The 27,869-nt window shown below is 44.3% G+C and overlaps 3 protein-coding genes and 1 non-coding gene across 7 annotated transcripts in view; 2 read left to right on the forward strand and 2 right to left on the reverse strand.

Annotated features, from left to right (window-relative positions):
- clasp1b (cytoplasmic linker associated protein 1b) overlaps positions 1-10,777 on the reverse strand; it is a 38,740-nt gene extending 27,963 nt beyond the window's left edge. Inside the window, exons 1-9 of the mRNA XM_077023296.1 lie at positions 10,679-10,777; positions 9,181-9,665; positions 4,040-4,118; positions 3,814-3,917; positions 3,474-3,565; positions 3,308-3,383; positions 2,571-2,668; positions 2,287-2,351; positions 1,270-1,276 (exon numbers count right to left, since the gene is read on the reverse strand). Of these exons, the coding sequence (XP_076879411.1) occupies positions 1,270-1,276; positions 2,287-2,351; positions 2,571-2,668; positions 3,308-3,383; positions 3,474-3,565; positions 3,814-3,917; positions 4,040-4,118; positions 9,181-9,375 (716 nt within the window). The 5' untranslated portion in view covers positions 9,376-9,665; positions 10,679-10,777. The remainder of the gene's footprint in view (positions 1-1,269; positions 1,277-2,286; positions 2,352-2,570; positions 2,669-3,307; positions 3,384-3,473; positions 3,566-3,813; positions 3,918-4,039; positions 4,119-9,180; positions 9,666-10,678) is intronic.
- Positions 4,510-4,640, forward strand: LOC143528961 (U4atac minor spliceosomal RNA). Its single transcript, XR_013134567.1, has one exon. It is a non-coding gene; the product is annotated as a U4atac minor spliceosomal RNA (small nuclear RNA).
- A 3,524-nt stretch (positions 10,778-14,301) lies between the features above and the next one.
- Positions 14,302-20,187, forward strand: traf3ip2b (TRAF3 interacting protein 2b). Of its 4 annotated transcripts, XM_077023523.1 has the most exons (10): positions 14,302-14,410; positions 14,571-14,621; positions 15,683-16,323; positions 16,548-16,590; positions 17,009-17,073; positions 17,729-17,826; positions 17,936-18,004; positions 18,134-18,250; positions 18,415-18,489; positions 18,827-20,187. In XM_077023523.1, exons 3-10 carry the CDS (start codon positions 15,696-15,698, stop codon positions 18,971-18,973), a joined length of 1,242 nt encoding a protein of 413 aa, XP_076879638.1. In that variant the 5' UTR covers positions 14,302-14,410; positions 14,571-14,621; positions 15,683-15,695; the 3' UTR covers positions 18,974-20,187. The 4 variants fall into 4 exon arrangements, with proteins under 4 accessions (XP_076879638.1, XP_076879637.1, XP_076879635.1 ...); XM_077023522.1 differs by having other exon boundaries at positions 14,313-14,410; positions 14,571-16,323; XM_077023520.1 differs by having other exon boundaries at positions 14,323-14,621.
- Positions 20,188-20,769: 582 nt separating this feature from the next.
- Positions 20,770-27,037, reverse strand: clcn4 (chloride channel, voltage-sensitive 4). The gene is made up of 12 exons (XM_077023519.1): positions 26,841-27,037; positions 26,035-26,189; positions 25,590-25,689; positions 25,301-25,488; positions 25,002-25,124; positions 24,492-24,698; positions 24,328-24,408; positions 23,665-24,210; positions 23,273-23,459; positions 22,777-23,172; positions 22,452-22,662; positions 20,770-21,065 (listed from the first exon to the last, which is right to left on the reverse strand). Exons 1-12 carry the CDS (start codon positions 26,854-26,856, stop codon positions 20,975-20,977), a joined length of 2,301 nt encoding a protein of 766 aa, XP_076879634.1. The 5' UTR covers positions 26,857-27,037; the 3' UTR covers positions 20,770-20,974.
- Between the last annotated feature and the right edge of the window lie 832 nt (positions 27,038-27,869).

Below are 27,869 nucleotides of genomic sequence, written 5' to 3' on the forward strand. Positions count from 1 at the left end.
TAATACCTCTTAAGACGTGTGAGAATTGGCATGAAGAAGGCCAAGCTACCGTTTCAAGTTTAAATTCACTAAAATATGTTAAACTACTAGTTTAAAATAGAGTTCGTTACAAACACTGACTCACTGTTGTCACCACACTCAAATCTCATTAACCAGAGCGCGGCTGTTTTGCGCTTCGTCCTTTGATGTTCAAAACATAACGAGATACTTCACCGGAAACCACCGGGTAAAAGTGTGACCATAGAGGTCTAGACAAGTGCACCTGCTCCACTAAAAATGGAAATGCGCTAAATTATCCACCGCGATTTAATCGAAAGCGGAATCAACCTAACCGGATCGGTGCGTTGAACTCGTAAACGAGAACTTCCACGCTCGGATTACGCGTGAGATCTTGAATCTCCTCGGGGAAACGTGATGCCAACGGAGCGCACCGGGCGGAACGGAGAGGGCTTTCTGGAGGCTCACCTTCACCCATCGTCATGTCCAGCGCGTCTGCGTGCGTGTGCGGAGCCGATATGTCGCTCCTTCGCTCTGCGCAGTACTCCTTCCCTCCCTCTCAATCCTTCCCTCTCCCTCCCTCCTTCCCTCTCCTGTTCTTGCTCTCCTCCCCTCCTTTCTGATCGTGTGACTGCGTGCACAGCGCGTCGCCGCTACGCCTCCCCCCTCGTTCACCCGATCAAAACTCTGAGCTAATACTTTCGGCTCTGACGTTCCTCCTGTTTCCACTAAGGACCCCCCCCCCCCTTCTCCCCAACCGTAAGAACTGAGGGCTGAAGAACTCGGGGGCCTCAGAAACCCCCCTCGGTGCTTTTATGTGGCAATAACCCCTAGCTAGCTCAAGGAAAACCCCTGGGTTCTCCGCCAGGCACGGAACAGTGAGAAAAGCACTCCATCATTTCCATACCCTCTGCTGTTTAATGTTGTAGGCCTATTACTTCAAATCCCCAAAACAAACCCTGTACTTTTATTTCCATTAACAAAATACAAAGCAGAATTGGGACAAATGTATTATGAAAAGGTCTATCTTAGTGCTAGGCAATTAAACAAATGTCTAAGTCTCCTGTTACCCATAAAACTAAAACTTCCTAGAAGAAAGTCATAAGTAAGACAAACCCAAACTGTCCAGTCTGCACTTCTGTATAACATTTGCATAAACTTTCAAAGTAAGAAAGCGAATTAAACGTCAAACATTGCTGCTGCATATGAAAGCTTAGTGCAGTGATAATTGGGCTATTTAAGCATGTCAGCTATCGACCAGAGTAAACTTACAGTGCAGCTGCAGAGAAAGAAAGAGAGTGAGAGAGGGAGTGAGAGTATTAATCACACAGATCAGTGCAGCTGTGCATGACAACTGAGTTGCAGCTGTCCCCCTGCTGTGCAGGACCGTGCCTGGCCTGCCTGGCCTGTGTGCCCGGCCTGTGTGTCTGGCCTGCCTGGCCTGTGTGCCCGGCCTGTGTGCCTGGCCTGCCTGGCCTGTGTGCCCGGCCTGTGTGCCCGGCCTGTGTGCATGGCCTGTGTGCATGGCCTGTGTGCATGGCCTGTGTGCATGGCCTGTGTGCCCGGCCTGTGTGCCTGGCCCATCTCAGCACATACAGCCACATCGCCTGCGTTCACCAACGCGCATCGTTCAGCCTGCTGGTAGATCACCAGCCACCGCACACCACGCCACAAGCTTCTGCAAAAGCCTGCCAGCGCTAATAGCCATGTATGAAGAGAGAGGAGGAATAGACCCGCACAAAGGACACACATGCGGCTTTTCAGTGAACACAATTAACTCCCAGTTTAATAGTGCCCAAAGGGAACACAACAACACTGTAATGGGAGCCAGAACTTCACACACACACACACACACACACACACACACACACACACACACACACACACACACACAGGCACACACAGGCACTCCCACGCAGAGAGCCTGTTTTTTTTTTTCATTCTCATGAAGAATAACATCCCCAGACAAAGTCCGAGTCAGAGCCTTGAGTACAAATGACAGATGATGATCAGTAATCTTTACCACTCCAAACGTATATCCTAATACTGTATAGCAGATACGTGTCCACGATCACAACACAAAACACGCTCTGTGTACCAGTGCCATATGAATCGGCAGACTATGACTAACAATAATAATGATGATTGTTATTAATAAAAATAATGAAACCTCTCTCAGAACAGAGTCATAAAGACACAGTCCTGACTATGACATGTGCAGATCACCATGGTGACTATGCAGGTAGGCTTTCTCAAGCCCTCCAGGCTCGTACGGCTGTGTTCACTCACCCGGAGGCAGGATCATATTCCCCGCTCTTTGGACTTCATCGAATCTACTAAAAATTACATTCAACCTAAATGAGGAACACAGAAAGGATAAACACTTCAGTAATACAGTCTGCACTTCTGTTCAGACCAGTCTTTTATGGTAAAAGTGAGAACTTCGTTCACATAAAAAAAGGGAACTCTCTCTTTTGGGCGTGTCACCTCAGAGGGAGCATGTGTAACTTGCTTTGACATGACGCTCAGGAGTAAACAACCTTACGATGCACACACAGCTGTTTGCATTCTACCTTGATTGTGGCAATCCTTTTTTTCCGAGATCCATCCGCACTCTTTCCCCAACATGTCTATAAATCTCCACAAGACAATTCATAGCTCCATCTCGAACCTAGATTAGACCATAGAAACCAACAAAACAACTACATTTAATTTTTTTATTTATTGTAATACGAGGAACTTCTATATTAGTTTGAATAAATAACCAATATATGGGGTGAGATTACTGTCTTTAATGTGAGAGCGCAAAGATAAAGCTGTGAAGTATTTACACTTGTAATCATGAAGTTGGGTTTTCTTGATTTTGCTTGCTCAGTGTGTCTGACTTGTTCGATTTAACCTTATCTTTGTGCTCTCATATTTAAAGACAGTAATCTCACTTCATACCAATAGTAGGGTTGCCAACTCTCACGCAATGAGCGTGAAACACACGCCATTCATCCGATTTCTCATGCTGAAAAAAATCTAGTTTATTTATCTCTGATCTACATCTATGATTCAATGTAGATCAAATCTCACCCCCCAAATAAAACCTCACTCCAAGTGATTTTGAAAAGTTGTCAACCCTGCAATAGCGTCACACTGAACGTCGATAAAAAAAAAAATCACATGCTGTAACAATAATAACCACCAGGTGGCTTCCAAGATCAGAGTTTTACAACCATCCTCAAATTATCGCAAAAATCAACAGAAAATCAGCCAAACCGGGAAAGGACGGGGAAGAAACCGGCAAAGGAGGAAGTATACATACCTGACTTGTGGGGTCTCCTAATAGGTTACATATATGGGGAACAATCTTGCTAAGAGTCAAGCCCTGGGCTCCATATCTGAAGGTATAAGCAAGGAAACACTAACTTCTTGGAATGCAAGACAAATGCATCTTGAAATGGGCAGAGTGGACAATAATTGATGCATACATATTTAATGTGGAAATAAGGCAAAAGCAAACAGCCTCTCTGGTCCTGTTGTTCTTGTGTTTGAAACCTCCCAGCATTCGGTCCCACACGTACTGTAAACAGGACAAACCGCACGTTTCACAGTATGACATCACAGAGTCCTGCTGGGGTCCTACACTACACCGTTTAATGTTATTCCTGCTCGTCATCAGCTAATTATCGACTTGTGAGATTAATCATGGATAATCTGTATTTTTCCCATTCTCAATATGAGTACAGAATACGCAAGAATGTTTCAGCAGTCCTAGCTCTGAGGATCACTGACATTTATGAACAAGTTCGCTAATGAGCGAGAGTTTACCTGTGGAGTGGCAGCCTGGTCCATTATTTTTAACAGCAGAGTCTGGGCTTGGTCTCGCACCTGGTCTTTGGCGTCACCCAAGCGGTCCGTTAAACTCGACAGGACTGCAGATAGAGTGGCATTACCCCACTTACTACTGCAGGAAAATTACGTGAACTGTCCTTGAAAATAAATAAAATATTTTTACAACTTAAAATAATTGTGGTATTTTAAAACAGCATTTTACCTGTTCCAATTTGAGTTTTGAAGCGATTCTGTAATCTGGTAACTAAAGCTGATATTATGTCCATTCCCAGAAGTGCCACCTGAAATAGAAAAGCATCGAAATGAAAAGAGGTAATAACAGTTCAAAATATATAAAAATTTCGATGTTTCCATGATAAAGATGTAAAAAGTAAAATCAGTTTACAGCATTTCCGTTTACAAGCTGCAAAATACTTTGATAGTTCTACAGCAACTACATCATGCAAATTAGGAGCGCAAAGGATTGTGGGTAATGTTTAGACATTTCGTTTAATTCCCTTTTATTTGTGTGATATTTAATGTAATCTTGAAAACACTGCGCACCAACAGGTTTTCGTGACATTTACATTGTAATCGATTAAGAATGATGAAGCAAAACGACATTATTATCGTTACCATGATCTAGTGTTCGCGACGACATTATAAAGTCTCCTATGCGGCACCGTTCGAGCAACTTTCCTTGTCTGGGGGTGGATTGGGATGGTCAATGAACGATTAGTGAGAGCATCCCTGCTGACACCTAACCAACACATAAAGCATCACCTGAACATTTACGTTCAGGCTACGGTGCAATTTTTGGAACCTCACACAACCTGTAAAAAACAGATAACAACAGAGCTAGAAACCACAAGGGAGCACTGCCATCTAGCGGTGAACTACAGACATGATCAGACGGAACACAAGCGTGTCATCACGGAAAATTGAACAAGATTACTTCTGTAGCGATCTAAATGGAAAGACTGCATCTACGCATATTTGCAAGCAAATGTAGCATTCTCGGGGGAAGACGTTTGATAACCGATCTGTGGAACAACAGCAGCTTGTGGAACGATTAAAACAAGAGCCGGCAGTAAATGTTACAACACCGTGATGGCGCTGATCTGGTTTTATATCTAGTCTTGGTCAGGGGTCAACACCTCCGACGAGGAGAGCGCCCGCGTGCTGCAGTTCCACCTTTTCCTGCTCGTGTGAACCACGGGTCACGGTCGCGCTTACGACAGAATACGCTTCAGCACACTATAATGCACCTCGGCTATGTGTCCCGCCATCGTGCATTAGCGCACACTGTCTTTTCTATGCGCTATCCCAAAGGCAGCATCTCATGTTTTAAGTAGTTATTATATTCTAGTCATAATGCAGTTAGCATATGGCTAATCCTCTACAGCTCCCCATGCCTCCAGCGCTTGTGTGTATGTGTGTGTGTGTGTGTGTGGTAAATTAAGATGGGCAGAGCTGCAGAGGGACTCCTGTCCTCATTCCAGTGTGTGGGGAGACGAGTGGGTTTCCAGGCCAGCTGTGGAAGAAGAGTTTTGATTGGCTCGCTCTGCTCAGGCGTTGTGTGACAGGTCCTAATAAATGGGGACTAAACTCAAACGGCGAGGTGACTGCAAACGACATCCTCACTTAACGAGCCAGCCAGGCTAGCGCGAGGAGGGGTGGTCGTGGCACCCTGCAAGTCTGCGAAACGTAGCCATCAAACTGAACATGTGGATCTTAAAAACGGCACTGGAGCAAACAAGAGCGTGTGTGTGTGTGTGTGTTGCAATTTTAAACTGTTCAGTTGTCGCAGGCCTTTTTAAATTCCTTTTAGAGAAGCCCAGCCGTACCGCAGTGAATGCAGCCACAGACGTAGTAGTGAGGGGAGTCTGGAAGTCATGTTTTATGAAACATTTAAGCAGGGTACGTTTTTTTAAACGAGCCTTTAGCATTTTCCTAAAGACACATGCATGCACAAAAAAACGAACATGTCAATTTAGGGATCCGATCTGGTACCAGTTAATAGACAGTGGTATCAGGACACTATGTCATATCAGCTACGCTTCGATCTCAATATTAAATATTCGATCATAAACAATATTTAGTCATAGCTTGACAAAAACATCACACTAATTAGCACGTGTTCCACAGGCATCCCTAAAGCAAGCTAAGGTTTAAGACACTCCCTTGGCATGCTTTGAGCCTTAATAAGTTCATTCTGGACCAAGCAAACTGCACAGAAAGCACCCACAAGAGCCGTGAATAGATGTGCAAAATGACGGCATTCATAGTCCACAAGTTCTAGCAAGTCCACATTTTCTTGTGTCCATTCAACAAGCATGTCCCACCACTTACATCAGTCCCAGGTTTTACAAGCAGACACACCTACACTGGCCTTGAACATCTGGAGTGAAGATGCTTCGAGTTTGAGAAAATGAAGATGGAGAAGGTTTGAGAAAATGCAATGCCTTGTATGTAGCCTTGGAGGGATACATATAATTCATCAAGACTATCTGAATATGGTGGTGATTCTTCAACAACCACGAAATGGTGCGACGATCTTGTGTAGAAGAATGCAAAGGCAGCTCCATCATATCGTGAAGGCTGCGCTTGCTTAATGACCGTGAGCAGCTCCAACACACATAACCGTTATGAATGATAAAAGCACTTTATTCCGTCTGCCTCGTCGTCTCACCCCACCTTCCTCAATTTGTAACTTTAAAACCGACGTCTACATCGAGGTTACCAGTCGTTCTTCACAGTTGTCAGTCAGGTAAAGATCTCAGTTACCAGTCAGTACCACCTAATTCCTCCTCATCCAATCTGAGGTGTCATAGTGGCATCATGGCAGTCAATTCACGAGAAAAGGAGGGTTAGGGTTTCACAACAGTGTGGCAATACAACGCTAATCTTTCAACGGTAGTGTGGGTGTCGCACTGAGCTCTTTCTCTCACTCATTTTAAGATGATATGAATCTTAACAGCACAATTATTTTGACAAGCGGGACCATGGTCTGCACTGGATGAAAGATGAGAGGCTATAAATGTGTTTATTTCAGTTATAACTATGCATGTCACCTCTGGCCTAATGGTTACTTTCATTTGTCGTACCTACAAGCAAGTCAGTGCAAGAAAGTTCTTTGCGTGACATTCTTTTGAGGGCATTCCTATGTTTTATTCATCAGAGGACAGTGGTACCCCGGTGGACAAAGACGGTCCAAGGTCAAGACTGCAATGGTTAATGAGAGAAACCGTCTTGGCCATCAAGAGTCAAATATGTAACGCTACACGCTCGTGGGCCCTGGTGACACATGGTTACATTTCATCTTACATCATTGTGATTACAGTCAATAAGAATACCGTGATTCATCACAATGCCCACACAGCTCTCCTCTTCTTTGATTGGTCAGGATGCTCTTGAGACAATCGTTTTTATTATTTATTTTTTGCTGCTTTAAGCGGCTTGTTTGCATATTCCAGCCATCTGCACTGTCAGTTACTGCAACAGCCAAAAGTGAAAAACAGGTAACAAATGATATATTGTGCAGTCTGAATTTATATCACGGATACCACAGAAATTCAATGTCATAATACATTAATGCCTAGCTAGTCAGTGTTCTGTTCACATAGCCAACTCTCTCTCATATGACATTAAAATGTAATAACACAACACAGTGTTGACATAGTGGTGTATACATATTTCAAGTTAGGGAGTAGTGTAAACAGCGAGCTGCCTACTTGTCCAACACACACACACACACACACACACACACACACACACACACACACACACACACACACACACACACACACACACACACACACACACACACACACACACACACACACACACATTCCTCTTCCTGCCTGACTGCATGAGTTTCAAAGCCCCAAAACTAACAGCGGAGGGTTAGACAAGTTTGGGGCAGCAGCAGCAGATCAGAGATGTTGTCTCCTGTGGTTCCCCTGCAGATGTGTGTGTGTGTGTGTGTGTGTCCCCGAGGACAGCGGTGCTCAGATGTGACATCTGTCTCGTTCAGTCACAGCTCCATCGCACAAGCCCCAGACATGACTCGTCTCGTTTACACCGGCGGCCGTGCACGCCCACGGCTGCACACGCAGACGGCCGTGCACGCCCACGGCTGCACACGCCCACGCAGGCGCACGCACACGGCGGACACATGCACAAGAGCACAGGTGTCCTGTTTAGTACGTCGCTGAATAAACAGACATGGTTAGCTTAGTGCTTCGAGAGAAATTCAACAAGTTTTGGCTTGTGACACAAAGGCCATGTTATTATAAGGGATGATGGCCCTGCTGAGATTGTTTCGATTGCTACACCACTCAGCTTTGCCAAATGAAAAACGACCATAAAAATCATTGCAGTCGCTCCAATTAAGCTCCTATGACAAGCGCGGGAAGTGTCACAACGACAAACTGCAAAGACGAACGATTATGAACCACGTGTTCAACTGGGCTACGACTCGATTGGATTAATACTGAGGGCAGCGTCGCAGATTGCAATGAAAAGAAAGACAGAAATCCTAGAACCTCCCAATGCATTTTCCAGACAGTATTTCTTACTCGTTGAAATACCTTCCACTGTGTTCATACCATTAACTGCAACTCTTGTCATGGAGGCCATGAGTTTACAGCTGAAAGCCAAATATGGAATACAGAAATTCATGCTGTAAAACAAAAGGTAAATTCTCCATAAAACTCTAGCAGAACTGTGCTGTACCCGAGCACACTTTGCCTTAAATACGACACACATTTCAAAGTACTCATAACTGCTCCACATGACAATATAATAAATGACAAGATGAACTGAGTATTCAACTATATGCTTAACTGTGCGCTACTGTGTTCTACAAACAGATTTCGGTCAGCAGTGCCAAATGTGCCTATAGTCCAAAACTTGACATTTTCAGGGAACAAACACCTAACAATATCAAGGACAAAAAACAGAGCTTCCATTTCGCATCAACTGTGCCATTTACAAACCAGACATCTCAAAATAAATGAGCTATTATAGCTCCTAAATGACAGAGAATTGTCCAAGAATCCAAGAATGTTGTTTACATTTTTTTCTAATGCTAATCACAATCGCTTAATACATCAATAAAGACATCCTACCAAGGCCAAAGATCTGGGATATGTATAAGATCCTCACTCCTTATGCAGGATGGAGAACTGCTTTCATCTATAGCATTTTCCCCTTAATAACACAGTGTGATATCTATTCAACAAGATACATCTACATAACAAGAACATTTTTGTGTGTATTGGAGGGTCCCCAAGATCCTGCAACTGATATAAAAGCATCGATAAGGTAACCAGACTAAATGAAAACATTTGTTTTATTCACCTTGAAGTTGCTGGAGTTGACCCATGAACTCGCCAAGCTGTCCACCATCCTGTCCAACATGGTCTGATCATGCTCCAGATCCTGTGACCTCTGTCTGTCCAGGATGTAGTCTATGACCTCCTGTCCGACCTGCAGTCGACGTCCCAAGTCTTTCTGCATCACCTGCTCCACGATGTATTCCATACTGGTTTCCATATTTCTTTAGATTTGGGCCAGTCAAGACCAGAACGTAACGCATAAAAAAGTAATCAAATGCAGTAAGAGTGATCAGGGATGGTGCAAAAATGTACTTTATTCCAATAATGTTGTCCCTTTTATTTGCAGGCCACTGTTTGCGAGCACAACTCAGGAGAAGGCAAGTGCACCCATATGTTAGCTCAGAGCTTTTACAGTACACAGTTCACACAATGGCAATGGAGAAGCGTCAGCAATGCATCTGTGAAGGGAGGCGAGTCCGATGATGAGTCCCTCATTCTTCTGCCGTTCTGAAAGGCAATTTGAAGATGTTAGCTCACCAAAACTCACAACCAGATGTGCTGTTAAGTATTAATTCTATTAAGTTTTATCTCATGGGAAGTGCAAATCCACGCTAGCTGGCTAGCCCGTTAGCCAGCAGGTTGTGTGCACCGCCGACTTGCAGAAGGTCTCCAAAATGTAAACAGGACGGGCAACTGTCTCAATATGCCTCAATCGCCTTGAACCAGTCTGGGGATAACGGGCACGTTAGATCAGACACACACAAAATCCCAAGACTGACGCTGCAAGCTCTCTGCGAGGAGTCTGGAGAAATCTGAGATGTTCTAACACAATGATTCGCTGGCCAGTGTCTCCGATGTGGTCAGTGAGACAGGCGGTTCCTCACCAGCTCGCTAGCCGTCCAGCTAGATCATCTACTGTAGCCTGCGACTGGACAACCAGTTAGTTATTTATCTGGCCTTTATCTGGGAAAAACACACTACACTATTATCTGGGAGCGTTACAAACACCTTACTAGTAGTATAAAAATACTTAATAAATGTATAAAATAAAAAAACTGCCGGCTTTTCACATGCATATCTGAACCACTCACAAGTAAACCAAGCAGTCCAGCAGAGCTACATGTCAACTTAGACGTGAAATATAGTTCATATACAGTTCATACTGAGATAACTGGATGCTGTAGCGTTGGTTATTGTTTTTTTATTATTATTTTTATGAAGGTTGATCTCTAATAATACAATTTAGATGCGATGTAGTCTGTTGTAGGCGGACATCCCTTTAAATCTGTATATGCCTGTTTGATCCAGACACAGCCCCCGTCCTCTGTTACCCAGGCTAGCTGGACAGGCGGCTAACTCGCTAGCTAGCTCCAACTATCTACTTTCATTGATTTGTATCAGCTAACTTGCAAACAAGCTGGCAATGGACACAAATCTCTTCTGGCAGTCAACGGGGCTGTCGCGGACGCTTTCGGAAATGTCGATATCGCAGGATACCGAGGCACAGCGGTCATACTTGCCATGTTTAATCTTCGGCGGCCGGAGTCATTGTGGGTTTGTTGATGATCGGTTAATTCTACGGCGAGTACCGTTGATCTCCGCCCCGTACTGCCCCGTTCGAAATGAAAGACCGTAACGCGCATGCGCCGATCGTGGCGCCTTTGCGCCCTTGTTCGGGTTTGTTGAAACAGCGCCCTCTTCTGTCAAAACCATGAAGGTGCGCGACATGCACTTTTTCACACGTTTGTTGGGCTAATTCTAGATTTTCTGACTGAATCCCTCATACATTACTTCATTACCTTGTCAATGCCAGTTTTATGCAATTTTAGAAAATTTTGACATTTAATGGTTGGTGTATCCATAATCCTGGACATTTGATGTACAGTTTTGCTACCATAGAATAAATATTGTAAATATTATAGCATTTTTTTTCAAATATGGGCTATTAATTTCCATTTAGCTAAAAAATAAATATTTTTACTTCAGTTTTTGATATAAACAGCAAGCAAATAGCTTTAAAACCCAATTCTTTATGTCACTAACTGTCGCTGGAATTTTAGATTTTAAGGGTTGGGTTTACCAAATCATTCCTCAGTGTTATAGATTTTTTCATAAACATAATATTTATTGAGCTTTTCAAGTTTCACAAGAACAGCAACACAGACATATACTGCTTAAAAAAATGGGAACATTTAAACATCACAATGTAACTCCAAGTCAACCACACTTCTGTGAAACCAACCTGTTCAGTTAGGAAGCAACACTGATTGTGAATCAATTTCACCTGCTGTTGTGCAAATGGAACAGACAACAGGTCGAAATTAAAGACAATTAGCAAGACACCCGCTATAAAGGAGTGGTTCTGCAGGTGGTGCTCAAAGACCTTTTCTCTGTTCTTATCCTTTCTGGCTGATGTTTTGGTCATTTTGGCATTTTGTCAGTTCTCTCACCATAGCGGTAGCACGAGGCGGTGTCTACAACCCACAGAAGTTGCTCAGGTGTTCAGAGCATGGAGCAGATACCAGGAGACTGGCCAATACACCAGGAGACATGAAGGGGGCCATAGGAGGGCAACAACCCAGCAGCAGGACTGCTACCTCCTCCTTTGTGCAAGGAGGAACAGGAGGAGCAGTGCCTGCAAAATGACCTCCAGCAGGCCACTAATATCCATGTTTCTGCTCAAACTATGAGAAACAGACTCCATGAGGGTGGTGTGAGGGCCCGACGTCCACAAGTGGGGCTTGGGCTTACAGACCAACACTGTGCAAGTTAATTGGCAATTGCCCGAGTCGAGAACACCAAAATTGGCAGATTCATCATTGGCGCCCTGAATCCAGAGCACATCTGGGACATCATGTCCCGTTCCATCCACCAATGACATGTTACATCCGTCACCTCATCTGGAGCATGCCCAGACATTTTAGGGAGGTCATACAGGCACGTGGAGGTCACACACACTACTGAACCTCATTTTAACTTGTCTTGAGGAATTTCCACTGAATTTGGATCAGCTTTTTAATTTTCCATTTTGATTTTGAGTATGATTCAGAATCCAGACCTTCATGGGATAATAATTTTGATTTACATTGATCATTTTTATTTTGTTCTCAATGCATTCCACCATTTAATAAATAAAGATTTTCAACTGGAATATTTTATTCATTATTCATCTAGGATGTGTTATTTTAGTGTTCCCTTTATTTTTTTGAGCAGTGTATAATCTACAAAACTAACGGGCAAACACTATACTGTTAGAAATGCAGTATAGGCCAAATATAAGGTTATTTGGCTCTCTTTAACTCTCTTTAACTCTCTTAGCAAATGTGGGTGCTTACACGGGGTTAACAATAAAAGTAAACAGATGTAGGAGACTTAAACAAGGATACCGGGAATTGCAGCTCCCAGATCCTCCACATTCAACCTCTCCTAATAAGCTGATGTCTAGATTTGAAATGAACTGAAACGAGGGATTCTAAAACTCTGTAAATACAGGTTCTTACCACTCATATGCACGCTATTTTCTCCATTGAGAATCACAAAGTCGTATAGGCCTACTTAGCAGAGCAACACGTGGATTGGAAGGCCTCTACGTCTCTTCCAGCATAAAACCATTAATATTAAATACAGAGTTATGCCAGTTGCTCTTGCTCTTGCGTTTGGTCTAAAATCACTGAAAGTGACTTTAATAACTAATCTGTGAAGCTAAGAGCAAACTGCGGTCCATATTTACATTGTTAGGTGGAGGCTAAATAAATCATATAAAATAATTAATTAGATTAAATAATGTAGTGGACATAATCATCGTCACTTCAATACAAAAAAAAACATAAAACCCCTTTTAGATTTCTAAGTATAATTATACCACAGTTAGTTCCGACCCTACAATGTGATTGGCTGAGAGGCGATCTAGGAGTGCCAATATTACATGTTATAGCACTGTAACCGAAGCTCTCCATGTATTACTCCGCCACATACAGGTAACCTAGCAACGAAGCGGCGTTTACAAGCCAAACAGCGCAACTACAAACAAGTATCAAAAGTATCAAAATGAATTACACGGATTTAATTAAATCTATTGGCTTCGAAACCATTTGTTTCGATCTGAAACTGGAGGATGACGTTATAAATGACCAGCCTGATTCCTCCAATGAGCCTCCAAGGTTTGTCATGCTTACAAATAATGATTTGGATGAGCTGGAAATGCAGAAAAACGAAATTAATACCGTTAAACAAACGTCCTGGGCTCTTAATGTATTTACATCCTGGTTAAAGAGCAACGACACTGCAGTCGATTTTAGTATTAACAACAAAAATGAAATGAATCAGCTTTTACGACGTTTTTATGGATCCGTCAGAAACGTGAAGGGAGAGTTATATGGCATCAGCAGCTTCGTTGGTTTAGAGCTGGACTGAACATATACCTGAACGAATCAGCTGTGGATGGTCAATAATTGTACTTTATTTTTAATAAATACAACTTTATCAACAGTTGTTTTTGTGTATATTTACCTCTATAATATTTATTGGGTAAGGCTGTTCCAGTGTTGTGTAAGTTTAGCAGCGAGCCATTGAATGGAACTATTTTAACTGGCGGAGTGTTTTTAACCAAACAGGTCGTATTTTCTCGTCCTCTTTTACTCAAAATCTTTCAATAAACAGCGATAATGGAACTGTGGTATAATCGCAATAATACACTCGAGGTTCGTGCTATAACGGGTAATATCGGCACTGCTGTGCTGATCTACGGCACTCGGCCTGCGGCCTCGTGCCTACGACCGCAGCACAGCAGTGCCGATATTACCCGTTATAGCACTCCCTCTCGTGTATTATTGCGTCAATGTAATGGGTCCCTGGTATTCATCCAAATTATAGTCGGAGGAACCGTATCCAGATTTCTAAATTCCAATGTACAGTATGTAGGCTACATCTAACAAGTATTAAAATATACAAATACGTTTTAAACAATTAAATCATATTTTCAGTTCAATTAGAAAAATAATGCACAGAGTAAAAAGGCATTTAAAACCAGTACAATCGGATTTTGTTTGGTTTAATATAGCAGTTTACATTTTTGTGTAGACAGTGAACTGCGCTGAAGCCAACCTTGGCCAGCAGCCCAGGTTTGGTGAGACTCCTCCTGGTTAGGTGGAGTTAGTTAAACCTTCTCTGCTATCTGCGTTCACCACAATCATCTCTTACATTACTACCGCGTGAAGTTCACTGGAAACCTAACCTACACAGATTTTTAAAAAGTAAGCAGGAAGATTTAAAATGAAACATCCACGGGAACGGGCATGCATTGTGTTATTGCTCGAGTTATTCTTATTTTTATGCAAACATTCTCTATCGGTGTAGTGTGATTTGAGAACGACGTGTTTTCTGTATTTTCTTATTGCGCACCTTTTTGAACAGTCTGATCACTCTCCGCTGTCGCTAGTTGGTCACGCGCTACTTCAGTAGCAGGTAAGGCTGTTTCATGTAAAAGTCTCATCAGCGAACTGATCATAAACACACATTGGCTAATTATGTCTTCAAAGTTTCATCGTATTTAAAGGGTTTATAGTGTTCCCGTAGGTGCACGGTTGATATTTAAGGATAAACAAAAATTATATACTGAAATGACTGTATGTCAGCATGTTTTGGTATGTTAAGTGTTCCTTGTCAGTAATGCGTGGTGTTAATGTTGTGTTTGTGTACTTGTTTCCAAGCATAACAGGAAGGATCTCTTATCAGCGGTGTTCAGCTACCCACACACAGTAATTATTAGATAATACTGATCAGGTTTTCATTTGATTACCATTATCCTATAATGTACACTATTCCTAAGGCCATCCGATGTAATGTCAGATCGCACCCGTCAGAAGGTCAATACACCAAGGTTATTCCCCTTTTTCAGATGATCAGCTTTTGTGTGTAATGAACATCCCTGAGTGACGGGGAAAGCAGACAAGGCTTGTACAGAGATAATGGCTAAGATGTGGTTTCAGTAAGTTGCAAGTTCTGCAGAAACTTTACTCTTGTTGTCAGAAAGCCTTTTTTTAAAATGCAGCTTGGCCTAAATAATATCGTCATGTGAGGACTAGAGCGCTGCTTGTTCTGTATGTGAAGACCTCATTTTTTACTCTTAGCCCACAAGCGCTGCCCTCCTTCTTGTGTATATCTCGCGTATGGTAAGATTTCCCCGTTTGTTCCCGTTTATGACAGTGTAGATTAACAAATAAAAAAAAAAAGCCCACACGCACAAATGTACAACAAATGTCACTATGTAATGTCAGTAACCTTTCTGGGTCTGCTGTGAGATGTGGGCACGCTCGGAGGAGCGCTTGTTATATACCAGCACGTCTCAACCTCCCTCAGAGCTTCGTGGGTCCAGCTGTTGGCAGTAAAACGTGCACCTCAGTCACTTTGTCCATTATTAGACTGGTCTGAGAATGTGTTTTGTTTGTCATGGCTGTGGCTTGGTAATGCAGCTCAGGAGAAGACCAAAGATGAACTCTTTGTGGCGTGTTTGGGTTTTTGCATAGATTCCGTAGCCGCATGGCACGCCACGGCCAGCAGTGCGAGCCGCTAAACTGTCCTGAGGAAAACGATGAGACTCTGAGCGAGGACTTCCAGTCTGGGCTGTTCACAAGGTTTCTGAAGCCAAAGACCTCCCCCCACCTCTCCGTCCACCTGCAGGCATCGATGGAGGCACAGCTGTGTAACCACCAGCATGACCCCGCATGCTCTGACCTCTCCCAGTTCCCCCGGGACCCGTTTTGCAGGTACGACCAGCACGCGCCCTACCCCAGCCGGGCCGAACCGGGAGCGTCTCACGCCTGGCACTACAAAAGCCCTGGAGGATGCTACCCCAATAGCCTTCCATCTTACCTTCCCTCCGCGGACTACCAGAGCTACCCAGGGGCCGACAACTATTTCCCCAATGGGTCCCACTCCCTCCCGGGCCCAAACAGCCCCAGCCTCGGCAGTCTGGAGCAGCCTGGTTCTCTTCACTCCTTTCCCCCTGCTGCGCCCCCCATGCATCATGGCCAGCACGCGTCTCCTTTCCTCGGCCTCCCCCACAGCCCGCTGTGGTGCGCTCACTACGGGCCCAATTTACTCCAAGCAGGCCCCCTCCACCACCACACCCTCAGGCCCGGATACCACCTGCCCCATGGGCTCACAGGTAACTGTTCCTTACACTGTGACATTCTCGAGCTTGCCCAGTGCAGTGCGCTATCAAGCCTGCACGTTAGCAGGTGTAGGAATGCAGTCGGTCAAGGGTACAGCCCGGACCCGCATGTGCCGTGCATGACAGGTGCCGGCAGATTCTGTAAGGGAAATTGTGCAGAGGTTTATTAAGTTCCACTGTATCGCCGCTCTGACTCAGTGGGTGTTGTTGCCCCACAGGCCCCGGGCGCTACAGACACGCACATACAGGCAGTTTTGACACGTGAGTCTCCTGAACAGCCACTCCTCAAATCAGATTTCATAAATAAAATGCTGCTGGCAATAAACTGTAAGGAAATTCTTTTTCATGTTCATGATCTACTTTCTCTGTACTTTCTCTACTTTCTGTGTGTTCACAAAGCAGTGTTTGAACAAGGTCTACTTTCAAATCAAATCAGTATTAAGGAACTTTTAAAGTCTGTTCAATCGATCATTCCATCCCATCTGAGTTGAGCAGTAGACTTAACTTGGGACAGACTTTAAAATGCTCTCAGTGAATAGGTCAAAGAATGCAAAACCCAAATATAAAATGGGTTGTGTTCTGATTCTGGTCAGAGGTCCTTTCATAACCGAATGTTGTTTTGGTTGGGGTGTGGAAAGTGACAGCCTTGTTGTGGCTAACTGGACTTTTCTATCCACAGTGGACATGACTCTCCCCATCCCAGACCTATCAGTCCCAGCACTGGCCAGCTGTCTCAGGACCAGAGTGAGTGCTGACAGCTTAATGTCTGTTCACTTGTACAAATTAATAAGCACATACACTACACTTGTAATTACATGATATGTTTTTTTTAATATGTAATGCCTCATTTTCAAATGTTAATGCAACGTTAATACAATAGCATGCCATATTCCTCTGTTACACAATTAAGGTGATCAGTACAAATGTAAATTGAATGTAAATTATAAATTATTGCTATCATCTTTTATCTCTGAACCCCCCAAAATAAACTTTGTTAATTTCAAAGAAGGTAACAATGTATGTACATTGGATTACACAACAAGAATCTACAAGAATCACAACATAGATCTTTAGAACTGTTATAGCTGTCAACATTTCTATAATTTTATTCTCCTATGAACAAATATGTTAAAATTTTGTCATGATCAAATCGATTTAGCTGTGCCACACAAGGCCTGCTTTTCTGAATGTGGTTAAGTTGAAATATTGTCATATGCTGTCAGCGCGAGTGTTACAAGACCTCGTTTTCACTTTCATCCGAACGCCACGAAGCTTTTGAGCAAGGAGCCTTGTCGCACAAGCCGACGTGGTATCAACGGCTTCAAAGATCTACAACTCTGCTTTTTTTCTTCTTCTCTCTTTCTTTTTTCCTCTTTCTTTCAATCTTGCTCTGTCAAAGGGAAAGTGTTTGTCACGTATGAGTCAGACAATGAAGGTCACCTTAAGGAGGTCATCAACTTTGTGGCTCTGCTGAGGAGCAACGGTTTCGACACGCACGTGAGGGCATGAGCGTCGACTTCCACAGCTTCTGATCAGAAACCCTTTATGACACCTGGTGTCAGACGGTGTCGCCATCACTGACCAAATAAGATGTGTTTTCCTACAGATTGACGTTTTCGAACAGCAGCTGAACAGCATCAGTAAGATCGACTGCATGGAGAGATACCTGAACGAGGTAAAAGGCGAAAATTAGGTAGAGAGTGTCGTGTTAAAAACCGCCTCTATTGGGCCTGCATGTACATCCTGAGCCTTGACTAGCAGGTCTCTGATGCTTTGTGTATCCCAACTTTTTTTTTTTTTGCAGAAAGATTATTTGATTATCATAATCATCAGTCAGAAGTATTTCGAGACAGTGACAGGTGCCAAAATGAGTCTGGACAATGACGAGAGAACATCAAACACTGTGTACATTCACAAGCAGGTACGGAGCTATTTCACACTGGTTCTGAATGTTGATTTATAACTCAGGAGCCACAAGCAACACCCATCTCGTGATCACTGCCGTTTATTTTCATTACGTTACATGAATCCCGATAGGATCTTCCTCTTGAAGTGAATGATGAATTGTTTTTCTGTGCCAACCAGCTGCAGAGTGAATTCATTCAGAATGGCTGCAAGAACTTCAGGTTCATTCCGGTTCTTTTTCCCGGGGCTAAGAAGGTAAAAGAAACATGGATAGTTTGGTTCCAAAGTTTCCAAAGGTTTTTTTGTTTAAATATTATCTAATGCAGTACAAAACTGGAGTACTTAGTCTTCATCTTTACAAAGCAGTCAAATAAGAGAGAAGAAATGACAATATTAATAGTCATTAATACCAGACAACTCATTCAGTCATAGCCACACTAGACCATACTAAACATTTAAAACACACACTCAAATTGAGCGAATGTGTTCTGATAAAATTGTTATTCAAATATAAACCAGTCCATGTACACATATGGACCACAGGAACAGCCCCATGTGTGTCATTATCTCTTCTCTTGGTCACCACCCTCAGAGCTATGTCCCATCCTGGCTGCAGCACACACACGTGTACAGGTGGCCCAGGGACCGGGACGACATCCTTCGCCGGCTCATGCGGGTGGAGAAGTACAACCCTCCGCCCGTGGGCGCCCTGCCCACCATCGTCTCCGTGCCCATATGAGGGCGTAGGGCCACGCCACAACTGGGCGGAGCCACGCAGTGTTCCAAACCACCAGCCTCAACCCTGACGGCGTTAAGACCACGGACTCTGAAAAAGATTACGCCACTGACCTTCTAATCTGTGATGTGATATGATGGGACACACGGGGTCATGCAGGTCATGCTGGTGGTTAGTGTTGAGTAACCGAGTGTTTAAGTTATTACAAATATTGTTCAGTAGAGACGCCGGTGTTGTTGTTGTTGTGGCCAGTAAAAGAACAGAAGCTTCTGCACTTCTCAGCAAGGTGGGTTTATTTATGAATTCAACTTACCTGTAATTTGAGTTTTTTTTTAAAGAATATCTCAAAACAGTGTATTGTTGTATTGAACTCATGTATTGTAAATCATGCGTTTTGTTTTGGCCATGAGCTACCCAGTTTCCTTTTGAGTGACATCTTTAGAGGACGTCAGGAGGTACGGACATTAACATATGCGTAAGGACACTGAGTTTCATTGTACTGGATTGGATTTTTGAAAGAGCTGGTATTCCAGAGCCTGAGTGGACAAAAAGTCTTCAAGAAAACTCCTCAGAAATCTGCTGCTGATTTAATGGTTTAATGACCATAAAAGGAAATTCAACTGATTGCTTTTCCCTTCAGTGTTTTACTCATTTGCAGTGCAGAACTATCTGAATCCACGTCATGAGTTAGTGGTATTTTAACATATAGCCTACAGTTAAAACAATGAAATGCTTGCCCTCCTAACATAACCCTTCTTGTAGCTTCAGCACGTGTACATAAAAAAAAAGAAACTCAATAGTACATTCTGTATATATATATATGTATATATATCAGTTTGGGCAAAAACAAAATAACAAAACAAAACAATTGTAACAGACACCAAACTAAATGCCAAGAACATTCTTGTATCAGTTATAAATAAATATTCACATTAAATTAACAGTGTTAGCTGTGAGCATATTCCAACTGCATTGTCCTCATATCCAACACAAACATGAACACCATTAACTTTGTTCTTAAGGTTCACGTTTTCCCCTCTATCTCGTCCATGGTGAAATGTGCAGAAGTGCCAAAAATGAGCTACCAACCCTTTAAAGTACACGCTTGGCCTTGCTCTGCTAGTGAAGATTATACCTCAGAACAAAGTCACTTTAAAACTGATGGTTTCCTGCTTCATACAACAGCAGTTACTTCAGTCCTAAAGTTCGGGAAACTTCTCAATGCTTCAAAAACCCCTTTTTAAAAGGTTGCAGGTTCATTTTTAGTAGCGTTTAATCAAGTCCCTCATTAACAAACATTTCAAAGCTACAACTTTGCAAAGTGTAGTGATTAGTAAAAAATAAATATTGCAACAGCAGTTTGAATGACTTACAAAACAAAAACATGACAAAACATTTGGCGTTTGTGCACCTGACGCGCTGGCAAATTAGTACGGCCATGCTATTAACATAAGATCATGTTGACACCTTTAGCATACACAGTCTTCAATAAGATGCAAAACATGTGTTGTGTCTTAATGGTCCTAGCACAGGAAATACACAGCTTATCTTTATGACATGATCAGGATAGACACACATCTGATGATCTTTTATCTTTCTTACATTCGCTGTTAAACTTGTTGGAACTTATCTTGAAGAGCCAGTGTCATTTGCAGCAGGAGAGCAGACTGATAGAGGATATTCATGTAATAAGCACAGCAGGCTACAAAATTGACACACACACCAAAGAAAAAAAAGTACCTGCTGGTAAAATCACCTGTTTACCTCAAAATGTTGCTAGTCTCATCGTGCAAAGTTGCTCCTTTCATTTTCAGATTATGTTTTGGGGTTGTTTTTTTTTTTTTTAGAGAAAACACACCAGAGCTTCACCATTGTAGTGCTATAGGAATGAATACTTGACAAGTGACAGTAGTGTTGCACTATTTACATGAGCAGTCTTTAGGGTTCAGCGCCCTGTGAGGCTACTGGCCTGCAGGGGTGAAGGGTCAGAGGTGAAGATAGGCTTTAGTTGAACATGATGGACTCGGGGTCCTGGTTCATCATTTGAGCCATGTGTCTTAATACATCCTTCTTTGTGATGATCCCAAGCAGCCGCCTGAGAAGATGACAAACATAAGACAGATTTTAAAAGACTGGGAGAACGTAGCATGAATGGCAGGCCAAGAAAAGTGACACCAACATAACCCTCAGCACCAGCCTGAGCACCAGTACATCTAAGCACCAATACACCTGAACACCAATACACCTGAGCACCAGTACACCTGAGCACCAGTACACCTGAGCACCAATACACCTGAACACCAATACACCTGAACACCAATACACCTGAACACCAATACACCTGAGCACCAGTACACCTGAGCACCAGTACACCTAAGCACCAATACACCTAAGCACCAATACACCTAAGCACCAATACACCTGAACACCAATACACCTGAGCACCAATACACCTGAGCACCAATACACCTGAGCACCAGTACACCTGAGCACCAGTACACCTGAGCACCAATACACCTGAACACCAATACACCTGAACACCAATGCACCTAAGCACCAATACACCTGAACACCAATACACCTGAACACCAATACACCTGAACACCAATACACCTGAGCACCAGTACACCTGAGCACCAGTACACCTGAGCACCAATACACCTGAGCACCAATACACCTGAGCACCAATACACCTGAGCACCAGTACACCTGAGCACCAGTACACCTGAGCACCAATACATCTGAGCACCAATACACCTGAGCACCAGTACACCTGAACACCAATACACCTGAGCACCAATACACCTGAGCACCAGTACACCTGAGCACCAATACATCTGAGCACCAGTACACCTGAGCACCAGTACACCTGAGCATCAATACCACCACAGCCCACTTTGAAGAGAAATGACAGGACATGATCAAAGAGCTCAGGTTATCTCAGGTTATCTAAAACACACAATACATTCCATGGATCTAATCTCCAGTCAGTACAGGATAATGTACTGAAAAGCTTAGTTCCAGGACAAGTACAGGATCAGATCTGAAGATGGTGATTTATACAGCACCAATACATTTTGCTGGTTGTTAGATGGTAAAGATGGTTGATGGTAATTAGAAGACTGGACCTTAACTTTTCCAAGTGTTCAAAAGCATATAATCAGTATGCATCTCAGATCAGTACATGATCTATACTTCAGGCCTCGATGTATATGTATGCAATATTGGCCCTGGTCTCAGATCAGTTACAGGGAACCTCCTCCATCAGTACTCTTACAATACTCTCACTATATGTTTTCAAAGCATGATTTTTGTGTGCTCTCTGTTCTTCAAGAGTGACGAAGCATCATGGTAAATACATCATCATCCAATAAAAAGGACACAAGATCAAAGCTACACTGTGAAGGAGCAGTAATATTTTAACCAGTAAAGTCTACGTGTAAAATCCATTTCCCATCGGCCGAGGCTCAGAGGCCCTTACCCGCTGCGTGTGACCAGGCACTGACGCAGACCCAGTTTGCGGAAGATGTCCACCACCGTCTCCATGGGCGTGTGGTCGGTGACGGTGAAGGGACTGAGGTTGAGGATACGCCTCAGCTTCAGCGGCTGCGAGGCGGCCAACTGTGGAGCTTCCTCGGTGAAGTGGACCACGGAGCTGCTCACCACGCCGTCCTGCTTCTGTCGGGCGGTCCCTGGAAGGGAGAGAGGGGAGACGGCAAAGAGCGGAGTGAACAAACCGTCCGTCGCAGACACACGAAGGAGAGACGTACGCGTGTACGCCGTCGGCCCACGTGGGCGGAGCTTACTGATGGCCAGGGTCAGATCCCTGCGCTGGACGAAGCCGATGAGCCTCTCGGACTCGCGCGAGACGACCACGGGGAAGCCGTTGTAGTCCGTCTCCTTGATGAGCGTCTCTACGTCCTCCACCGTGGTGCTGTCCTGCGTGAGGACAGCCAGCGGCGGCTCGTTGCGGCGTGGACGCATCACGTCCGTGGCGAGCGTGCGGTGCGTGAACTCGTCCTGGTCCAGGTACGGGTAGCCGTTCAGACGGATGTGGGCCTCATAGATGCTCTCCTTCCCAAAGGCGTCCGCCACCCACTTGCTGGTGACGGCGGCCGCCATGAGCGGCACGATGTACTCCAGGCCTCCGGTCAGCTCGAACATGATGACCACCAGGGAGACGGTCATCCTGGTAACGCCGCCTGATTTGAGGACACAAGAGTGTAAGGAAGAAAAACGACCCAATTTACCTCGTTCGACGACGGCCGTAAAGCAAACGGGCCAAACGCTGGAGTATCTCACCGAGACACGCTGCAGCCCCTACCATGGCGTAGAGGCCGGGGGTGACGCAGTCGGCTCCGGGACGGCACCAGTTCTTAAAGATGATCCAGTCGTGATGGTGGTAAGCCATCTGCTCCACAGCGATGCCCATGATTCGACCAGCTATTGCTCCCACCGCCATACTGGGGATGAAGAGCCCTGATGGGATCTGGCCAAAACAGCAGCGACACAAAGAGCTTGTTTACATTTTTCCATTTCTGTTGGACTCACAGCCGTGGTGTTAACAGAGCGCAGGTGGAAACACATATTATTATAATGGAAGTTTTGGAAACACGCATATCATTTTAATAATGAAAGTACCCTTTTCTGAGGATGTTTCAAACATCCACACGTGCATAAAAGCCGAGTCTCACCTTCATGCCGAAGGTGAAGACGGTGATGAACATCTTGAAAACCAGCGCCAGGGCCAGCTGCCAGAGGGCGCTGTAAACGCCGGGGCCGGCCGGCCTGTCCGGGATGTCGTCCTCCGGGCGGCTCATGTTGGGGTTGTTGATGTAGTCGCACAGCTGCGAGGACTCCAGCGCGCCGCAGTCGTTGAACAGCTCGGAGATCAGCTCGCTGGTGCTGCGGCGGGTGTACGGGTTGGGGAAGGCCAGCACGGCCGTGATGGCCGTCACGCCGATCACCTCCAGCACGGGGTACCTGCCCAGCCGCGTCGTCTTCCGCCGCCGGCACCAGGCGATGTTGCCGCGGATGAACAGCGTGCCCCACAGGCCTCCGAAAACGCCCAGCAGGATGAAGGGCACCAGCTCTGCCATGTACCACGGCGTGTGGTACTCCACGTAAAACAGCACCAGGCGGTTGTTGCCGAACGGGTTGATGGAGCGTAACGTGAAGGCGGCCACCAGGGCGGCGAAGAAGGAACGCCACAGCGTTTTCAGCGGGAAGTAGTAACTCACCTGAAGGGGGCGCCAGAAACCAAACTTAGCTTTGGCTTTTTAAAAAAAGGTTAAGCCCAGCTGATGTTCCACTTGGGAGACTTTTTATGTAAGATACGGTTAGCGCGACGTGTGTACCTCCTCTAGACTGAAAAGCACTCCTCCGATTGGCGCCCCAAACGCCACGGACACCCCGGCTGCAGCAGCTGCCGATAAAACCTACGGATCACATAACCGTAAGTGCTAAAATGGCCATCTGAAAGCGCCCCCTACAGGACGCTAAGCATAACAAATCCGCTCACCTCTCTCCGCTTGCCCTCGTTCTTGCTGTACTTTGAGAAGAGGCTACAGAAGAGGTTGCCACAGCAACAGGCCACATGCACCAGAGGCCCCTCCTTCCCCAGACTGAGCCCGGATGACACAACCAGGACCAGAGTGACCGTCTTGATCAGTAGTGTCCACTTCCCCAGGTAGCCACGGATTATAAACCCGCTTAGAATTGTTTTAATCTGCCAATGACAAGCCAGTTCCGTTCAGTAAATTACACGATTGCCTACTAACTGTATAAAGACAGATTAGATGTTTTTTGAATATTTTGGCACACAATGGAATTATCCAGAACCTGCTGTCATAGCCTACTTGAAAAAAACATTTTAAGAGAAATATTTCACAAGACATTATAAATCTGTCTCAGGCTATAGATTCCTGAGGCTTAAACTGGTTTAGAAATCACCCAAACTTTTCTTTCAGGTGGGAAAACTCGATCTGAGTGGCATCCAGGACCTGCATTCCTTGCTGACGTGAGCTCTTACCTCTGGGATCCCGGAGCCACAGGCATAAGGAGCAAACACCCGAACCAGAGACACAGCCAGGAAGGAGAAGAACAGCGCCCACGTCACGTACAGGAAATAGTTCAATACGTACGCCCCAGCACCCTGACCAGGAAACACAACCATCCATGCCTTTCACCTTCACTCCTATCAAATCTATTCAAGCAAGGTGATATGTCTCATTATTTGTTTATAATTTACTAGTTTAGTCCATCATACAGTTAGTTTTTGTTTGTCAGTTTGGAGAGGAAGGTCAGCTGTCAGCCGCCAGCCTCCTCTACCTCAGTGTATCCCGTCATCAGTTCGGCCCACTTCTGCCACTGAGGACACTTGTCCCTGTCGGCGAAGGTGGTCTCGTTGGACGTCCAGCAGCACTGTTCATGGCTGTACCAGAACGCAGAGAGACAAACGCCCTCTTTCAGGTCCGTCATCCAGTCCACAGCCAGGTCTATCACCCCTGCTAGTGTTCCTGTTTGAGAGGGGGAGGAGATGTTGGGGATCAGCCTCTCAGGTGTACAACAAACAGGCAGCAGCGGAGTCCAGCCCGGGGCCTTTAGGGCTGTTCCGTACCTGACAGCAGTCCAATCAGCAGCATCACCACCCATCCGGACCAGGCGTCCAACAGGCTCTTCACAAACTCCCAGATAGACTCCTTACTCTTGTTTGTGATCTACTGACAACATCGCTGTGCATCAGTCAAACTGCACCGTGTTAAGGACGACACACAACTAAATGAGGGTTTGAATAATTAAACAATGACATACAACCCACTACAGAGATGCTTCCACAATCTACAAGCCAAAAAATTCAATCAATATTTTCTTTACAGGGAAATTTATGCATAATTATTAGGGTGGTCACTGTAATTCCATTGCTGAAACTTTGTACAGTATAATGCTTAACCCATGTTTTTTGTGTACACATGCAAATATATGAAGTGCAAATGTTATTACTGTTTCAACACCTGTTTTAAATGTTATTATTACTGTTTCAATATTATCACGTGTTTCGATACCTTCCTGTGGCGGTCAGTGTCTCGGGATTTCTCCCTGAGCCAGTCGATGGTGTGGAAGTCCTCGTACATCCCAACATCAGGGACGGGTTCATCGAGAAAATCCATAAGGTTCCCTGAACCGTTCATCTCCTCCGTGGGAGTTGCACTGCTGATGGCTAAGAAAAAGACCAACTCTTAGCTTATACCCAGGACCTTGTACTGGATGCAGACGTGTGTCAGTAGTGTCCAATTCCCCAGATAGCCACGGATTATAAACCCGCTTAGAATTGTTTTAATCTGCCAATAAAAGGCCCGTTCCGTTCATATAATTGTATGTGCGTTTTCTAAATTAGAAATGATAGTCTAACTACACCGATTTGTAATTCTCAGTAGGGTTGTATCACCGATAAGTAAAAATCTAAATAAGAGCACCTCAATATCAACAAGAAAGGCCTTAGGGTTTCATTAAAGCTGTTGCACAGCTGCGTCGTACGGATACATTCAACAGTGCACAGAGATTCATGTGGGCCAAAGCAGACACATATTTATTGATCGTTTTATTCACAATATATTCTAAGACTAAGCATAACTAAACGATTTATTGAGGGGGGGGCAGTTGAAACGTCAGAACATCTAAACGGCCTTTCGACACCTCTTAACCCAGAAATGTGACAGAAACGTGACCGCGCTTGAGTAGAATAAGATAAAAAAAACACAAGGGAATGCATTAAAGTGCTGTTATGAATGAAGATGCTGTGATCGGGCTCTCAGTGACAGCACCATAGACTCCACGTCCATGTCTGTGATCGCAGCTGTCATCATCTCACCTTCTCCTTCCGCCATTCCTTATGTGAGATGACGCTCCGCGCCTACAGGTGTCCCGATTACTTATTATGTAGTTGTGGAAGTAAGCATTATTGTAAACCACAGCACTTAGTACCTACTTTATGGCTGACATATAATAATACAGCTAGCTAGCAGTAAATAAAGAGAGCGAGACGTCTGCCTTCCCAGCATGCAATGGGCTAACGTCAAAGCGCTCGGGTTGGGTTTGTGAACGTCAACATGGAGAGGCGAGATGCGCATAAAGAGCGCAGGCGAAATGAGGTTCCCACACTACAAGACTGTCAACAGTTCACAATGTTTTCTTCTCAAAATATTAACGCATTACATAATATGTGTAAGACGTGGTGTTGCAATAAGTTGCATACACGAATTAACACGGAATTTTAACCGAACCTGCAATCTATAATCCACTCTTATAAACGTGGCTTTAAAAGTGTGCACAAAATGGTATTTTTTCCAGGATATATTGGATTATTTGAATTGTTGGATTATTACATAATTATGAAAATTTCATAATTTAGATATTCCATTTTGGGTAGCCCTCAGTATCAAGACCTGAGTGTGTAAACGTTGATGGCTGTTATTGTCAGAGAGGGCATTAACCTTTTTCTTATTATGGTTATTATAGTCCATACCCTCATCATCATCGGTCTCTTACTATTGCTGTATAGCTGTTTTGTAAACAAACCTCTAAATGTAAACCTCATTATGTATCATTTCACCCTCAATAAAAGTGTGGAAGTCACTGTGACTCATAAACAGAGTGTGACCAGCACATTTCTGTATGTTCTGTACCAGTTTTCTTTTTATCGCAAGATGCCTGTCATGTTCCGCCTCCTACCAGCATACGTCACAGTCGTGTGTGTAGTGGGCTCCTGCATTCCAGCGTTGCAATAAAAGACAAGAAAACACTGCTCTCGGCTCTCAGGGAGCTGTTTGATTGTTTGTACTGCAAACTTTGTATATAATGTAGCACCTGAATTTACTGCAAATGTAAATTTGTAAAATTC

Source organism: Brachyhypopomus gauderio, chromosome 12 (genome assembly GCF_052324685.1).
Source record: "Brachyhypopomus gauderio isolate BG-103 chromosome 12, BGAUD_0.2, whole genome shotgun sequence".
In the NCBI taxonomy this organism is placed as follows: domain Eukaryota; kingdom Metazoa; phylum Chordata; class Actinopteri; order Gymnotiformes; family Hypopomidae; genus Brachyhypopomus; species Brachyhypopomus gauderio.

Coding starts and splice junctions, on each gene's coding strand:
- traf3ip2b (XM_077023523.1), top strand. CDS start 15,696: ATGGCACGCCACGGCCAGCAGTGCGAGCCGCTAAACTGTCCTGAGGAA. Junction 16,324..16,547: donor CCTGCCCCATGGGCTCACAG/GTAACTGTTCCT, acceptor GTTGCCCCACAG/GCCCCGGGCGCTACAGACAC. Junction 18,005..18,133: donor TGGAGAGATACCTGAACGAG/GTAAAAGGCGAA, acceptor TTTTTTTTGCAG/AAAGATTATTTGATTATCAT.
- clcn4 (XM_077023519.1), bottom strand. Junction 25,690..26,034: donor ACACTGACCGCCACAGGAAG/GTATCGAAACAC, acceptor TGTTGTCAGTAG/ATCACAAACAAGAGTAAGGA. Junction 24,699..25,001: donor GTGGCTCCGGGATCCCAGAG/GTAAGAGCTCAC, acceptor TGTCATTGGCAG/ATTAAAACAATTCTAAGCGG.